The sequence below is a fragment of the Sus scrofa genome, chromosome Y (genome assembly GCF_054392235.1).
Source record: "Sus scrofa isolate SSC_HxYL_T2T_F1_AM1 chromosome Y, Sscrofa_HxYL_maternal_Yorkshire_Landrace_v2.0, whole genome shotgun sequence".
NCBI classification, from domain to species: domain Eukaryota; kingdom Metazoa; phylum Chordata; class Mammalia; order Artiodactyla; family Suidae; genus Sus; species Sus scrofa.
In genome coordinates this window covers 13,973,666-13,991,478 of record NC_139402.1, presented here as the reverse complement: position 1 = coordinate 13,991,478, position 17,813 = coordinate 13,973,666, and the positions used below count along the sequence as shown (strand labels likewise).

The following is a 17,813-nucleotide window of genomic DNA, read 5'->3' as shown; positions in this document are numbered from 1 at the left end:
TGTCAAATACTCCTCTCTAATTATCAAACATTTCAAATATTAAAAAACGGCAAAATAATCTGCCATTGAAAACAATTAAAATGACAAAAGGACAACCTGCAATGGGAGACAATTATTTCAGATGATGCAACTAATAAGGTCGCAATCTCTAAAATCTACAACAACCTATACACCTCAGCAACAAAACAGCCAATTACTCAGTGGAAACATGGGAAAGAGACCTGCATAGACATTTCTCCAAAGAGAATATACAGAGGGCCAACAAGCACATAAAGAAATTCTCAACATCACTGTTTATTAGAGAAATGCAAATCTACACTACTATGAGGTTTCACTTCACACCGGGCAGAATGGCCATCATTAACAAGTCCATACATGAGAAAAAGCTAGAGAGGGTATGGAGAAAAGAAAACTCTCTTACGCTGTTGGAGGAATGTAAATTGTTACAACCACTATGGAAACCACTATGGAAATACTTCAGAAAACTAAATATAGAACTACATGACACCCAGCAATCCCACTCTGGGCATACCTGGGGAAAGAAAAAAAAAACTTTCCATAAAATAGTTACATGTGCATGTGCGCCCATTGCAGCACTATTCCCAAGAGCCAAGACATGGAAATAACCTAAATGACCGTTGGAAAGAATGGATTAAGGGATGTTGTATATATACACAATGCAACACCACTCAGCCGTAAGAAAAGAACAGAATAATGCCATTTGCAGCAACACGGCTGGAACTAGAGACTTTCCTACTAGGTGAAGTAAGCCAGAAGGAGGAAGGCAAGCACAATATGACATCACTTATGTGTGGAATGTGATATATGGCACAACTGAAACATTCCACAGGAAAGACACCCATGGATTTGGACAACAGGGTTTTGGTTGCCAAGGGGGAGGGTGCAGGATTGTGATGGACTGGGATTCGGGGGTTGAAAATGCAAACTATTACATGTTGAGTGGGTATGCAATGAGTTCATGCTGTATATCAATGGGAACTATCTCTAGTCACTTTTGATGCAGCATAATGTGAAACAAAGGATATGTATGTGTGTGGGTGTGGGTCTTGGGTGGGTGGGTCTGTGACGGGGCCACTTTGCGGCACAGTATGAAAGTGATCGAACACAGTAAACCAGCTATGATGGAAAAATCATTTTAGAAAAATAAATGCAGCATCCTTTTACTCTTAACTGTGTCCAAAATAAAAAAATGTAATTGTAATATATCATGTAAGGATAACCTGACCCACTTGCTGTAGAGTGCGAAAATAAAAAAAAAAAAGAAAAAGAAAAAAAGAACTTGAAAAATTAAAAAAAGAGATCCAGGTGAATAAGAAAAAAAAGAAGATGAAGCTATGAGGATGAACATACAAGTTTATTGCTGAAATAACAGAATTGCAGGAATTTGGTGACATTTGCCAGCATAAATATTCATCTTCACTCTCCTGCATAACCTATAGTCCTTTGATAGGTCAGTGGAAATTAGGGTGATGTTCAGATACGGAAGAGGACTGAGGATTTGGCCTTGAAAGCAAGGCAGCAGATGTGTCAGTGGCCATTGGCATTGGGAACCATGGATGGGCTGCTGGTTGCGGGTTAGACACAGGGCACTCAGTTGGTGATATATTCTGGTATCTGGTTGGCAAAGGAGAAGGCTCCACCCTCGGTCCAAAATAACCACTTGGGAAGTTAGAAATACGACGGTACTGAGAAATGGAAGTGGTAGTTGTAATGAAATTCACGATGTGGCCACTTGCTGGAGAGTAGCTGCTTTGTGAGTGCATGTGAAACGTGGTCAACTGATTAAAAATAGCATGTTGAGCCATGGCAATTTGTCCTGGTGGCCTGACTGATGGTGATGATGGAGAAGAAAGACCGCTTCTAGTTGGGGTAGTTGTATTAGAAATTCTCTGGCTCATAGAAGGCCATCTTATTAAAGGCACATTTAGATTTGTAGAGGTTGAAATTGCATCTTCTCCACGAGTTTCTGCAGCCACATCAGAATTATGGTTATCCACATCACCCCCTGTTCTAGAGCGCTTCTTGCTGCAACCTTGAAGTAGAGAAGCCGATACTGGAGAAGCATTTTTCATCCTGACTCTTCTTTTCATCCTCACCAACAGATGGGGACAGCCTCGTTTAAAATTTGGATTATGGTAGAACTGCAGCTAAAACCAAAAGAGAAAGGTATTTAGTGACCTTTTAAACAAAGATACGAGGACAAAGAATCCATAAAAATCTGACTTGTTTCATCACACAGAGTTAATGTCAGGAAATAATACTCATCTATTACCAACATTTTCAAAAATTTATGTAGTGGGAACAGGCAATTATGGTCCTTAAATAAAAATGCCTGGTGCATTTACAGTAACAGTATGAGGTTCAGGGGCTTGTATTGGGTGAGGTTCATCGAGAAGGCTCCAGGTGGCTAGGAAATTTCTCTATCACCCCAAATATTTTATGACCAAGTGGCCTTCAACTTAAAAGCGTAGCAGTACTTCATCCCACTTTCAAGGTCTACTATGACCCTATATGTATGAACATATTTGCAGATGTCCCTCTGTAAATAGTAACTGGACATTTCATAATACCTTGTTCCAAGCAGAGACTTCATTATCTTCTGCCAGAATGTTGGCTAGTGAGGCAGGTCTTTGAAAATTCCTTTGCAATTTAGTAAATCCATAAAGGTTAAGCTGTCGAACTAAGCTTTTCATACTCTCAGTTTCAAATATTCTGAAGGGAGCCTTTCTCCCCAGAACTTCTTTCTTGAAGCATTCTTCATTAATCACGATCGAGGTTCCATTTTCATCCCACCAAATGGACTTAAATCGATCACTTTCAACAATTTCCCAAAGTTTTCTGGGAAAGGGCAGAGGAAGAAAATCACTATCTTCATCTGGTTCAGAGGCACACAATGTGTGGCATGGCTCTTTCATCAGGGAGCCCTCAGACAAAGCCTGGAAAGCTTTTTCTTCAATCTGAGACTTCAAGTCCAAGTCCCCAGTGATTGAGTTATCACACCATGGAGATGTAATGGAGGATTCTGAACCAGTTGGTGCATCTTTAGGAGACACACCTTGAATTTCTGAAGGAGCATGTGCCATCTCAGATAAATTTCTCTTCAGCTACTTTTCTCACCTGCATGGCTTTTGGACTCTGCAGTTTTAAATGCTGCTTTGGTAAGCCTCACAGATAAACTATCCAATCCATCACAATGGTTGCCAGCCTGAGTAGCTGTGACATCACAAGACACAAGTCTCCTAGCAATCTGAGCATCACCTTCAGTCAGGGTTTACTTCTCTATGAAATTAGCCCAGTTAATATAAAATACGAGCTCTGTACTTAAACAGTAACCCAAAGAGAAAAAAGAAAATGAGGTCAGCAAATGAGATCCCATTCCAATGGAATCTTTTTAATAAAAAAATCACATAAATAAATAAATCCATTTCATCCCTGAAGTAAACGCAATTTCTCTCTTGTGCACATATGCACTTGTGCCTGTTATATAAGGCCTTGTAAATGGAGGAAAAAAATAAAAAACGGCAAAGTGAAACAAAAGTAATCCAGTGTTCTATGGTGTCTAGCTTGTTACAAAAGTGTTCTGATCTCTGCTGTGTTATGGGTTCAATCCCTGGCCTGGGAACTTCTGCATGCCCCAGGTACAGTCCAAAAAATGAAAAGACAAAAAGAAAAGAAAAAAAAAGAAATAAATACACAAGCAAAAACAAAGCAAAACAAAACAAAACAAAACAAAAACCACGACCTTTATCACTAACCAAGGCATAGAATGGCCCTGGGCAACAAGCAAAATATCTACAGCCATAGAGGCAAAATAAGGTTGATGGTTGCATGTGTTAGGAGAGGAAATTTGGGGAAGTACCATCCAAAGGGTATGAGATTTCCTTGTCGATTGATGACAATGAGAACTGGGGAATTGATGGGTGTACCACATTCTGAAGATTATGTATGCCATTGAACTGAATACTCTAAACCTTCTACCATAATGTTTTCCCATTGTTAAAAACTGACAGTGATCTGGTATCACTGATTTTATTATATCGAGTTTTCTGTGTATTCTACGTAAGTAGTCTGTGTGTTAAACAATATTCCAAACATTTTCCATTAGGTTTGCTGAGGGAGGAATGCACAAGGCCAAATAGTGCACAAGAGGGATTTATTAGGGTCTCTGAGGGGGCTGGGTGGAGCTCACGATGGCATCAGCCTTGACTGCAAGGAGGTGTTAGGCTTATAAAGCATCTGTGGTGGGAGTCTGTGGTTGGAGTCCACGGTGGGACCTTGTGGCAGGGAAAATGGAGAAGAAAGGGAAGGTCAAGGGAGGTGTAGGGGCTCAAGACCCATGACAGAGCACAGTTAATCCTTGTAGGCAGTTAGTCTGTGCAGGCAGTTGCTTCCCACAGGTCCTCGTTTCTTGCTGCCCAACTTGCACATCCACATTCTGGGAGGGGTGTTCACAGCAAGTCTCTCAGATGAGCAGCAATAGTTGAGGTGTATGGCGGTCTGTCTCCATCCTCCTGGGATCCTCTCATTCAAGCCTTCCATTATATGGGATAGGGATGAATGTCTACTCTTCTCTATCTGCTTCCTGCTGGCCTGGGGTGGGGAGTACTTGTGGATGGACATGGTACATGCTACCATAGAGGATGGGAAGAATAGAAAAATAAGACTAAACATGGGTTGATACCAGTATTGTGGAAGGAGGAGTGTAGTTTCATCTGAGTAGGTTTTAACACGTGATGTGGTATTAACATGTAAATCACAGGAGCTATTGGTCATAATACATGTTGTCTCCTTTCTGTTGCTATAAGAGAAGACCATGAAAATATAAGGTTGCTGCTGCCAGCTGATGCTGCTTTGAGAACAGCTGGTGTCATCACGTCTGACAGGGCACATAAACCCTAAGTTCTTGGCAATACAAAGGCTTGCCTAAAATTACTTCCATAAGATTTCCTAGTCTTCCCAGACCCACAGCTACTCCATTCTGCCTTTTCTCCCTTTTGGCCCAGCAGATGCCATGGTCAATGATCTCTGTATTTCTAGATGAGAGAAGATGCAAGAATTGGGCCCATAGAGATCCTCACCTGAAATCAGTCTGAAGGCCTGTGCCTCACCCCGGGTCTCCTCGCTGAGCTCTGCTCAGCAGGTGCTGCAGGTCAACAGCTGCTGTGCCTCAAGTTTTCCTGCACAGAGAGCCTCTAGGCAAGTGCTAACTTGAGGTCACAGTTGGCCATACTCCCCCATGGCCGTACATTTGACCATAGTTTGGGGAGGCATTTCATGACCATTTCATCTCACAGTACCAGCAATGAACATTGCTAGGTCTGGCAATGATGTCACAGATAGGCCATTAAATGTGCTAGTCCTGGACAAAGCCATACTAGGAGTAGCCAAAAGTCTCTGGACCACCCATCTTCCTCGTCTATTATGGTCCAGGAAAATATTCCCTCTTGTTGCATGTTCCCATATCTAGAGACCACTGATCTCATATGGAACTATATATCATTTTCAGTGACTCAGTTACACTTCTGGAAATGCAAGAGACAGCAATTTTGTGGAGACAGTGAATAAAACATAAACCTAGAGACTCTCATGCTGAGAGAAGGAAGTCAGAAAGAGAAAGACAAACACCACATGATAACCCTTATATCTGGTGTCTATTTTAGAGCACAAGTGAAGCTTTCCACAGAAGAGAAAAACATGGAATTTGAGAATAGACTTTTGGTTTCAAGGGGGAGGGGGACTGGGACAGAGTGGTATTGAGTGGGAGCTTGGAGTTCATTGACGCAGTCTCTTGCCTTCGGAATGGATAAGCAGTGAGATGCTGTGTAGCCCTGGGAACTATGTCTCCTCACTTGTGATGGAGCAAGATAATATGAGAAAATAATGTAAACATGTCTGTGTACCTGGCTCACCATGCTGTGCAGTAGAAAATATAACAATATATTGGTGGCAGTAAAAACAAAATAACCTATTCTGATAAGGAGTGGAAAAATATATGAAAATATTTGTGGTCTCAAAAATTATGTGGAAAGCAGTATTCATAAAGTCATAAATGAAAATTGAAAAGCTTCACACAAAACAGCCCTGTTTTATCGCTGTTCAGCTGGATTAGTCCGTTCCTTTTCTTTAAAGGAAATTTCATTCTGGCTTGTCCACTCAGCTGTACTCCCCAGTGTTCTTAGGCTGGTTATCCCTTGACAGTTTTAACATTCCCAACACAAGGGAGCCTTTAAATTTCGATTAATGTAGCCCAGGAGAGTTATGTCACTTGGCTAAAGTCTTACCTGCTGATTGAGCTTGAGTAACAGTTGAAGGAAACATAATTGTGCCCTTGTGAGAGCAGGTATTAGTTGGCCAGGTGAGGGGATCCCACCTAGGAACATCACTGATAAGAGCCTTGGAGGGGAGAAACCCACCAAGGTAGATGAGAAGGTCAACAAATGACCATGTGGTCAGTGTGGGGGGGAATCTTGGGATAGTGCTCTCCTTCTGATGGTGTCTTCTTTTTTTCTGGGCATTGGTGTTTTTGTTATTAGGGCTTTGTTTTAGGGTGAGTTTGATGTCAGTAGTTCTCTCTGTAGACCAGTGCAATGTGGATGTCCTTCCTAAGAGGGAAATAGAGATTTTAAGAGTTATTTTATTCACTTTGCTTGTGCATATGGTACTTAAGTATTCCTGACAAGAAACATTCCATCTAGGCTGGAGACAACCCTTTAAATGATACTTTCCCAGAATGTATAACCCCCTGGTTATCATGGGGCATCAGATATTCTCCCAGAGACAGATTGCAGCACTCAGCTTCCCATGCTGAGACTATGTTCTTAGTACCCCCCTTAAACATTGAAATATTGTAACACAGCCTCCAAGAACTATTTGGGAAGTGAGTTTTAGAAAGTGAACCCTAACCTCAAAACACAGAACTAGAGTATGAGTCACAAGATTTTCTCTAAAATGACCCTCATTTTCACCAAATATTGTCAACCTAGAACTATAGAAGGAATACCCCAAAGGGGAAACATATTTTCAAAGCATTTCTTTTCATTAATGGGTTTTCTGGGGAGCCAGGAAGAACCAAGCTGCCTCTTGGATTTCCCACAGTCATGGCTCTTGAATTCACAGCTGTTGCTTACCTATCTTCCCTCCTGTGATTTAGGGGCACACTTTTCCCATGCTACAAGGTCATCAGGTTGGCAAATGTCTGAGAATGAGGGAGTAAGTTGTGAGCTGTATCTTTATAGATTGGGTTCATACCTTTCATCTGACAATTTCGCCCCTGTAACACTGTAATTTACACTTAGGAAATTTGCAAATACACACACACACACGCAGAGAGAGAGAGAGAATGCAAATTTTAAACACCTGGCCAAACAGAATCTCACTTTATTGTAAAACATTACCTAGTCACTCAACCAACGTAACAAAGGATTTCAAAAGCAAATACAAATTAAAGGCCAATCGATTCATGTAACCTGTTATCAAGAGTATGAACAAGGTAAGGTTAAGAAGGTTCAGAAACCTTTCTTTTAGCAGAGAGGCAGAAACCTAATTCAAGTTTTACACGAGCTTACCTTTAAAGTTACTTTATTTTTTAACTTTAAACTCCCAGTCAGTCCCGACCAAGCTTGAAAATCCTGTCTAGTGTCCACTTCGCAGAAATCTTCCATCACTTTCTGTATCCATATTATTCTGTCTGCTACCTTTCCATTCAAAGTAACAAGCTACACGACAGACTTACTTTCTGTTCCCTTAATAGAATGCAATTCCATTCCTCCTTCCTTCTTTACTGAAAACACAATGTCTACTTTTCTGGATGGACTTTTTATCATTTCTAAAAGTATGTGTTTCCTGGTACAGAACATCACAGCATAGCACCAAAACACCGATAATAGTCTTAAGTGATGTTGCTGTCCCTTCTTAGTAACTGAAGCCTCAGCATCCGATTTGACATTTATCAAACCTAGGTGCAATAAGAAAGGCTTCTGCCAATGACTCTGAAGACATGCCCATTTAAGTTAGATCATTCAGTTTGAATGGGAGCAAGCTGCTGAGCTATGGAATGGGTGGAGGTATCCCACACCCAGGGCAAAAGAACGGAGGCAGGGAGAGGTAGCTTATCATGTTCTAGATGAGCAAGGGGGAGGAGAGAGGGCCCGGAAAGAGAGACAGGAGTGAGAAGTCTGAGGGAGGGTCTGAAATTAGATAAAATAACTCTGCCAAGAATTGGGGCTGGGCACTTGGTTAATTTCAGGAAAGAACAGCTAAAGGGTGTCCCTGATGGGGTGCAGGTTAGAAGGGGCTATGGTAAGGGTTTGGAGATGAGACCACCAACATGCACAATAGAGACTTGAGAGGGGTGTTTGTGACCTGTTAATTCACGTTGTGCTGAGTAAGTGGCCCCTGTGTTGATAAGAAAGGATACCAGCTTGCCTACAACTAGCAGAGTTACCTGGTGCTTCACCCGAGTAGTAGTTGTGGGTCAAGGATCCAGGGGTTTCCAGGGCACCCTCAGTCTTCTGTGATCCTGCCAAGGTGGCTTGGCCTGTTGAGGCCCAAGGATTCTGGTCTCCCTGCAGGGAGGGGTGTGGCCCTCCCCTGAGAGGTTTCCAGTGGCCTCTCTTATCACACCTGCAGCAGGGGCCTGGAGTGCCTTAGAGCCATTGTCCAGGGAAGGGGCTGATATTTGGGGGAGCCCTGAATGGCAGTTGCCTGCATTTTGTATTTAGCCCGATCTCTTTTTAAGTGTTGGCTTTCAGCCTCTTTATGCTGATTATTAAAGACCTTGAAGGTGAGGGTGAAGACATCCTGCTGAGGGGTTTGAGGCCCATCCTCCCACTTTTGTAATCTGTGCCTTATGTCAGGGACAGACTGAGAGATGAAGGGAGTGTGGAAGGAAAGATTCCGTCCAAGTGGGAAAGGTCTAACTATGTATCTTTTTGAAGTGCCTGTGTTAATCAGGAAGGAGAGCAGGTTTTTCATGTGGGCTTTGACGAATTTCTTCTTCTTTTTTTAGTTAAGACCTTCTTCACATAGTCCTCCTATGAGACAAGTTACCATGTGACTCTGGTGTCTGAAGGCCTGGGAATCGACTGGAGAGTCCCAGTTTGGATCCTGTCTTGGGACTGCTACCACCCGCACTCTTTGGTTCTTGTTTTGCCAGCAGAGGTCCTCTGTGTGGGCATGAGTGGCTAACCAGACCCTTTCCTTTTCCTCAAGGTCGAGGATGAAGGATAAGGTGACATCAACACCATGGCAGGTAAGGTCACAGGACTGAGTGATTTGTTCAAATTCCTTAAATGTAGATGGAGGGATCAGAAGAGAAGGAGTCTCATCTTTTTTGTTTTTCAATTTAAGTGGGAGGGGTTGGACATGGAAATGGGGACATGGACCTGGGCAATCCCTCCAGTGCTGGCAACTCCCCTTCAAGGGACCAAAGGAGCTGGTTGGGAGGAGTTTGGAGAAGGAGGAAGCTGGGTACAGAATTGTGAATGAGGAGGAGAGAGAGAGAGAGAGAGAGAGGGGTCAGTATCTGGGTTAGGATGGGGAGAAGCTGAGGACGGCTTGGGTCAGAGAGTGGAGGATTTTGAGTTGGGGGAAAGCTGGAGGCATGGAGAGATTTGTATTGTGGAGAATAATGATCTGCAGGATCAAAGCAGGAGCTATCAGAATGAGCGGGACTATGACAAGAATGGTGGAGAAGAATTTGAAATGTGAAGCAAGGAGAACAGAGGGAGGGGTATGGGCTGAGGGTAAAGACATAGGGCCTTTCATGCCACTCGTCATTACAGTGACAAATGTTATTGAGGTCACTCAAGCTATTTACATTGAATGTGGACTTGTGGTTGCCAAGGGGGAGAGGGAGAGGGAGGGAGTGGGATGGATGGGGTGCTTGGGGTTAATAGATGCCTTCTAGTGCCTTTGGATTGGATTAGCAATGGGATCTTGCTGCGTAGCCCTAGGAACTCTGTCTGGTCCCTCAGGGCGGAGCATGATAAAGGGAGAAAATAGAATGCATACATGTATGTGGAAGGGGCTCACCACGCTGTACAGTGATGAAGCAGAACGTGAACAGAACACGGTGGACCAGCTATAATGGAAAAACAAATACAACATCACTATAGAAAAAAATTGAAAGTGGCATTTTGGGAGCATTGAGAGCCATTAGCTAATGTTTATCCTGTGCACACGGAGTTACAGAAGAAGTAAAGATGCTTGGACCTAACATTTCCTCTTAGGAATACCTAAATTCCATAGAGGCCACCAAGAGGTGTCCCCTGTGGAGGAGTGGAGGGATTCTTCGCCATGATGAGGACCAAGAGGGGATGTGGGCTAAGGAAGGGGCCACCTTAGGGAGTGCCACTTCTTAGGCTGAGTGTCTCTAAAGTCTGGATAGTGGACGCTGAGGGACAGAGAGGGAGGTTTTTCGCTGATCCAGGCACCTCTGCACCAGTCCTCTCCTGCTCAGCCAGGCAGGAACTCCTAACGGGGAATTCCACCTTTCCATGACTGCCTCTGCATCCAGCACTTGCCTTCTTATATTTCGGTGAGAAAAAGTCACTTTTCTGGGACTCCTGTCAGCATGGCTCTTGGGCCCCAGTTCCTCTGGCACATCAGAGTACAACCTTCTGCAACAAAGCATCACACTAGGTCTGTAGAATGCATAGACACTTGGCCCCATCCCTCTCATCAGGGACCCAAACCTGGGTGGGTTCCAGAGGTTAAGCCAGGAAGAGCTGCCCCTGCCTGCTGCTCTCTGGCTTTCAAACCCAGGAGTTTGGGGCACCACTGATCTGATTCCCATTCTCGTATCATGCCCGCTTGGGGTTTAGCACCATATGTGAAGTTTGCTGAGGGAGGAGTGGGCAAGGGCATTTGATAAACAGGAGAGATTTATTAATGGCTCAGGAGGGCACCAGCCTTGACTGTGAGGAGGGGCTAGGCTTATAAAGGATCTGTGGCAGGAATCAGTGGTGGGAGTTCATGGCAGGAACCTTGATGGGAACAATGAAGAAAGTGGAGGGGAAGGTCAAGGGAGGAGTAGGGGGACAAGTCCCATGACAGAGAGCAGTTCATCACTATAGAAGTTAACATATGCCTCCAGGTGTTTTCCTCAGTCCGTTGGTTCTTGCTGCTCAAACTGAGCATCCAATTCTGGGAGAGGTTGTCCATAGCAGGTCTCCAAGTTGAACAGCCATATATGGGGGCAAAGGGGGTCTGTCTCCACGCTGCTGGGAACCTGACATTTTCATAGTCATATTAGCACAGCAAATATGATTCTTGTTGGTACGTCTATCAATATATGCTAAGCATTCATGAAGTAGCGATTTTGCGTTTATGTAAGGCCCATACCATTAAGGAAATCCAACAAGTAGGAGATAAGTCATAACAAGAGAGTTTATAAGAAAAACGACTTATATGAGTGTAAGAGGAAACTTGCCATTTTTGAAAGAGCCAAAGGATATAATCCAAGATTACATGGAATCGTAGTCTTTTTTTTTTTCTTTTGTTAGAACAGGAAATAGGCGGAGGGGTTTTGGTGAGGAAATAAGTAGGGCATAGAGTCAGGAGCATTGAGGTTTCCCATAGGTTTTGTGACCAGGAAATGGCCAGGGGATGTGTGAGAAGGCTAGGCCTTCCTGGCATTATGGGGTTGCAGGTTTCCTAGGGGCTTGTGGCTGAAGTAACCAGTGTCAGGCTTAGCCTCAGGCTGTAAAAGGTGCATATGAGGAAAGGGTGAGACTGTTCCAAGATAGGGTCATGGAGGGGTAGGTGGAGAGGGTGAGAATTTGCCAAGGTATGGTGTGCGGTGGAACTTACAAAGCTAAAAGGTAGTCAGGGCCATCATTGTTCCAGAGAGTTGGTTCTTATTTGGAAAATATAAGGGTCTCAGCAGTTTGGGTGCATTGATCTGGTTTTCTGAACATTATTGTGTAGGAGTCCAGAAACAAAGGAGTAGCAACATAAAATAGGACCTAGATTTTATGAAGTGGTCTTAATATGGGATAACAAGCTGTTCCTTTGCACAAAGAGACCTCATGTTTGGTAAGAATTTCTGTGGCTTCATGGCTGAAAGAAGTGTTACAAAAATGTTGTGAGTGGTTTCCCATTCCAGCTTTGGTAAATATTTAATATGTGTCAAAAATACATGATGCTTTCCATATTTATCACATTTAAGGACGGAATATTTTCACAACTAGAAAGAGTGTCTAGTTTGGCACTATGTCTTAGTGTAATGCAGTTCTTAAGTCAGAATGCTTTGTATTAACAAATGGTCGTGAATTTTCCTTTCAGTAAACATTTCATGAAGATAGACACTCCACGAAATGTAGTTTCATGAAATTTGACAGTGATTTCTCCTGATTTTTTTTTTTTTTTTTTTTTTTGGAGAATGTTAGTGTCTATTTTCTTCACAGGACATGCCCTTAGATTTACACATGCAGATTTTGTGGGGGATTGGCTGATAAAATATTATGTATATGTGAAAAAAATAGGAGTTCATGTTAAGAATTTAAAATGTCTCATTAAACCGTGGCTGAGAATTTTGGGGTGCTAGAATGGCTGGATCATATATGAAAGAAGTCACCTTTGGGGCTATCAGGGGAAGAGAGCCTAATTCAGGTGTCTCTGAGCTCCAAATTGCAAACTCTACCTTGAATCACAACCATAGGAGAGAGTGAAAAGTTTTATCTTGAAAAGATGCCTATAATATGTTGTATGAACTTACCTGTATAACGAATGAGATTTAGTTTGGGCTTTGCATCTCTTTACTATTTAGCATTGATGCACAGTGCTTTCCTTCCTCTTAGTCATGAGATGCTCGACTAAATTGGATGGTAATATTGTCTTTAATCTTATATATGTGTGTACACATACACACACACATATATTTCTCAAAGGAATTTATCACATCTGTAGTTGTATAATGATCATAACAATCTGAATCCACAGGATTTCCATCCCAAAGCCCAAGCACATCCCACCACCCACCAAACTGTCTCCTCCAGAGACCACAATTTTTTTCAATGTCTGTGAGTCAACATCTCTTCTGCAGAGAAGTTCAGTCTATCCTTTTTTCAGATTCCACAGATCAGTGAAAGCATTTGTTGTTGGTGTCTCATTGTATGGCTGACTTCACTTAGCATGATCGTTTCTAGGTCCATCCATGTTGCAAAAAAAATGCCAGTGTTTTGCTCCTTTTAAAGGCTGAGTAATATTCCATTGTGTATATGTACCACATCTTCTTGATCCACTTCTCTGTTGATGGACATTTAGGTTGTTTCCATGTCTTGGCTATTGAAAATAGTGCTGCAATGAACATTGGAGTGCATATGTCTTTGCGAGTCACGGCTTTTTTGGGTAGATGCCCAGGAGTGGGATTGCTGGATCCAATGGGAGTTCTGTGTTTAGTTTTCTGAGGACTCTCCATACTGCTTCCCACAATGGTTGCACCAATTGACAATCCCACCAACAGTGTACTAGGGTTCCTTTTTCACCGCACCCTCTCCAACACTGATTGTTTGTAGATTTTGGATGATGGGCATTCTGGCTGGTGTAAGGTGGTACCTCAGAGAGGTTTCGATTTGCATCTCTCTAATAATGAGTGATGTTGAACATCCTTTCATGTGTTTCTTGGCCATCTGTATGTCTTCTTTGGAGAACTGTCGGTTTAGATCTTCTTCCCGTTTTTCGATGGGGTTGTTTGTTTTGTGGGTGTGGAGCTGCAGAAGGTGTTTATAAATTTTGGGCATGAATGCCTTGTCAGTCCCTTCACTTCCAAAGATTTTCTCCCATTCTGTGGGTTGTTTTTTTGTTTTGTTTAGGGTTTCCTTTGCTGTGCAGAAGCGTTGAAGTTTGATTAGGTCCCATTTGTACCTTTTTGTTTGTGTTGTCAATACTGTGAGAGGTGGATCCGAGAAGATGTTGCTACCGTTTATATCAGAGTGTTTGGCCTATGTTTTCCTCCAGGAGTCTGATAGTGTCTGGTCTTATATCTGCGTCTTTCATCCATGTGGAGTTCATTTTTGTGTATGGTGTTAGGGAGTGTTCTCTTTTCATCCTTTTCCATGTGGCTGTCCTGTTTTCCCAGCACCACTTACGGAACCAGCTGTCCTTTCTCCATTGTATATTCTTGCCTCCTTTGTCATAGATGAGTTGGCTGTAGGTGTGTGGGTTTACCTCTGGGCTTTCTCCCCTGTTCCAGTGATCTCTATTTCTGTCTTTGTGACAGTACTATGCGGTTTTGATGATTGTTGCTTTGTAGTAGAGTCTGAAGTCCGGGAGCCTGATTCCTCCAGCTCCATTTTTCTTTTTCAGGATGTCTTTGGCTAGTGTGGGTCTTTTGTGCTTCCAAAGAAACTTTAAAACATTTTGGTCGAGTTCTGTGAAAACACTCCTTGGTGATTTGATAGGGGTTGCATTGAATCTGTAGATTGCCTTGGGTAGTATAGTCATTTTGATAATATTAACTCTTCCAATCCACGAGCATGGTATATCTTTCCATCTATTGGTGTCATCTTTGATTTCTTTCATCAGTGGCTTATAGTTTTCAGAGTACAGGTCTTTTGTCCCTTTAGGTAGGTTTACTCCTAGGTTTTTTTTTTTTTTTTTTTTTTTTTTTGGATACAATGGTAAACGGGATTGCTTCCCTAATTTCTCTTTCTGCTCTTTCATTGTTAGTGTATAGAAATGCCATTGATTTCTGTGTATTGATTTTGTATCCTGCGACTTTGCCAATTTGGTGGATGAGCTCTAACAGTTTTCTGGTAGAGTCTTGAGGATTCTCTAGGTATAGTATCATGTCATCTGCAAATAGGGAAAGTTTCACTTCTTCCTTTCCAATTTGGATTCCTTTTATTTCTTTTACTTCTCTGATGGCTGTGGCTAGGCCTTCCCGAACAATGTTGAAGAGTAGTGGCGAGAGCGGACATCCTTGTCTTGTTCCTGATCTCCACGGGAATTCTTGCAGCTTTTCGCCATTGAGAATGATGTTTGCTGTGGGTTTGTCATATATGGCCTTTATCATGTTGAGGTAGGTTCCTGTTATGCCCACTTTCTGAAGGGTTTTTTTATCAGAAATGGGTTTTGGATTTTGTCAAAGGCTTTATTTCGACATCTATTGGGAGGATCATATGGTTTTTCTTCTTCCGTTTGTGAATGTGGTGTATCACCTGATGGATTTGAGGATATTGAGGAGCCCTTGCATCCCTGGGATAAATCCCACTTGATCATGATGTCCAATCCTTTGAATGTATTGTTGGATGCGGTTTGCTAGTATGTTGTGGAGGATTTTTGCATTGATGTTCATCAGTGAAATTGGCGTGTAGTTGTCTTTTTTTGTGGTGTCTTTGTCTGGTTGTGGTATCAGGGTGATAGTGGCCTGATAGAATGAGTTTGGGAGTATCCCTTCTTCTGGAATTTTTGGAAATAGATTCAGAAGGAGAGGTGTTAGCTCTTCTCTAAATGTTTGATAGAATTTGTCTGTGAAGCCATCTGGCCCTGGACTTTGGTTGGTTGGAAGTTTTTAAATCACCGTTTCAATTTCAGTTCTTGCGATTGGTCCAATTGTCTTTTCTACTTCATCTTGGTTTAGTCTAGGAAGATCGTACTTATGTAAGAATTTGCCCATTTCTTCTAGTTTTTCCATTTTATTGGCATATAGTTGCAGATAGTAGTCTCTTAGGATCCTTTGTATTTCTGTGATGTCCGTGTTACTTCTCCGTTTTCATTTCTAATTTGATTGATTTGAGTCCTCTCTTTTTTTTGCTTGATAAGTCTGGCTAGGGGTTTATCAATTTTGTTGATCTTTTCAAAGAGCCAGCTTTTCGTTTCATTCATCTTTTCGATGGGTTTCTTTGTTTCTATGTCATTGATTTCTGCTCTGCTCTTTATGATTTCCTTCCCTCTACTGACTTTAGGTCTTGTCTGTTCTTCTTGCTCTAGCTGCTTCAGATGTAGAGCTATCTTGTTTATTTGAGCTTTTTCTTGTTTCCTGAGGTGGGCTTGTTTGGATATAAACTTTCCTCTTGAACGGCTTTTGCTGCATCCCAAGGGTTTTGGAGTGTTGTATCTTGTTGTCATTTGCTGCCAGGTAATTTTTAATTTCCTCTTCGATTGCTTCAGTGATCCATTGCTTGTTGAGTAGCATGTTGTTTCGCCTCCATGTGTTTTCGTTTTTTGCAGTTTTTTGCTTGTTGTTGATTTCCGGCCGTATAGCGTTGTTGTCGGAAAGGATGCTTGATGTGATTTCGATTTTCTTGAAGTTACCGAGGTTGGATTTGTAGCCCAGGATGTGATCCATCTTAGGGACTGTTCCATGTGCACTTGAGAAGAATGTGTATTCCGTTGCTTTTGGATAAAATGTCCTATAAATATCTCTTAAGTCCATCTGGTTTAATGCATCATTCAGGACTTGTGTTTCCTTATTGATTTTCTGTCTGGTTGATCTGTGCATTGCTGTAAGTGGGGTGTTCAAGTCCCCCACGATGATTGTGTTATTGTCAATTTGTCCTTTTATGGTTGTTAGCGGTTGCGTTATATAGAGTGGTGAACCTGCGTTGGATGCATAGATATTTAAAATTGTTATATCATCTTCATGGATTGATCCTTTGGTCATTATGTAATTGGCCTTCTTTGTCCCTGAAAGTATTCTTCATTTTAAAGTCTGATATGAGTCTTGCTCCTCCAGCTTTCTGTTGATCCCTGTTTGCATGAAATAGTTTCTTCCATCCTCTCCCTTTCAATTTGTATGTGTCCCTATGGGTCTCTTGAAGACAGCATATGTACGGGTCTTGTTTTTGTATCCATTCAGCCCATCTACGTCTTTTGGCTGGGGGATTTAGTCCATTCACATTACAGGTGATTATTGATATGTATGTTCTTATTGCCTTTTTATTTATCACTATGGATTTGTTTTTGCTGCTCTTTTTTCTTCCCATCTTCTCTTGTTCTTTTCCGCCTATAGAATTTCCTCTAGTGTTTGTTGTAAGGCTGGTTTCATGTCGCTGAATTCTCTCAGCTTTGGCTTATCTGTGAAGGTTTTGCTATCTTCTTCAAATCTGAGCGAGAGCCTTGATGGGTAGAGGAATCTTGGTTGGAGGATTTTTCCTTTCATCATGTTAAGTCTATCATGCCACTCCCTTCTGGGCCTGCAGAGTTTCTGTTGAAAACTCTGCCGACACCCTTGTTGGGTTTCCCTGTATGTTATTTGTTTCTTTTCCCTAGCTGCTGTCAAGATTTTCTCTTTGTCTTTAATTTGGGTCAGTTTGATTGATATGTGTCTTGGGGTGTGCCTCCTTGTGTTTATTTTATATAGTACTCGTTGTGCTTCCTGGATTTGAGTGAGCGATTCCTTCCCCATGTTAGCAGAGGTTTTGGCTATTATCTCTTGGAATATTTTTTTCTGTCGCCTTCTCTCTCTCTTCTCCTTCTGGCACCCCTCTAATAGGGATGTTGATGCCTCTAATGTTGCCCCAGAGTTCTCTGCGACTCTCTTCGTTTGTTTTCAATCTTTTTTCTCTTTTCTGTTCTACATCCGTAATTTCCAATTATCTGTCCTCCACCTCTCTTATTCATTCTTCGGCCTCCAGGATTCTGCTGTTAGCTGCTTCAAGTGAATTTTTTTATTTCAGGCATTGTATTTTGCATCTCTTCTTGTTTAAGATTTATATCTTACATCTCTTTGGACAGTGGTTCCTGTAAGTTATCCATCTTGACCTCCAGTTTATTTCCAATGTCTTGCATCATCTCCAGCATCAACTGTCTAAAGTCTTTTTCCTGGAGGCTGAGATTCTCCTCATGGC

The 17,813-nt window shown here is 42.1% G+C and overlaps 1 protein-coding gene across 1 annotated transcript in view; it reads right to left on the bottom strand.

Annotated features, from left to right (window-relative positions):
- Positions 1-331: 331 nt before the first annotated feature.
- LOC110257960 (heat shock transcription factor, Y-linked-like) overlaps positions 332-17,813 on the bottom strand; it is a 63,809-nt gene continuing 46,327 nt past the window's right edge. Inside the window, exons 2-4 of the mRNA XM_021080974.2 lie at positions 2,592-2,859; positions 1,708-2,168; positions 332-386 (exon numbers count right to left, since the gene is read on the bottom strand). Of these exons, the coding sequence (XP_020936633.2) occupies positions 332-386; positions 1,708-2,168; positions 2,592-2,859 (784 nt within the window). The remainder of the gene's footprint in view (positions 387-1,707; positions 2,169-2,591; positions 2,860-17,813) is intronic.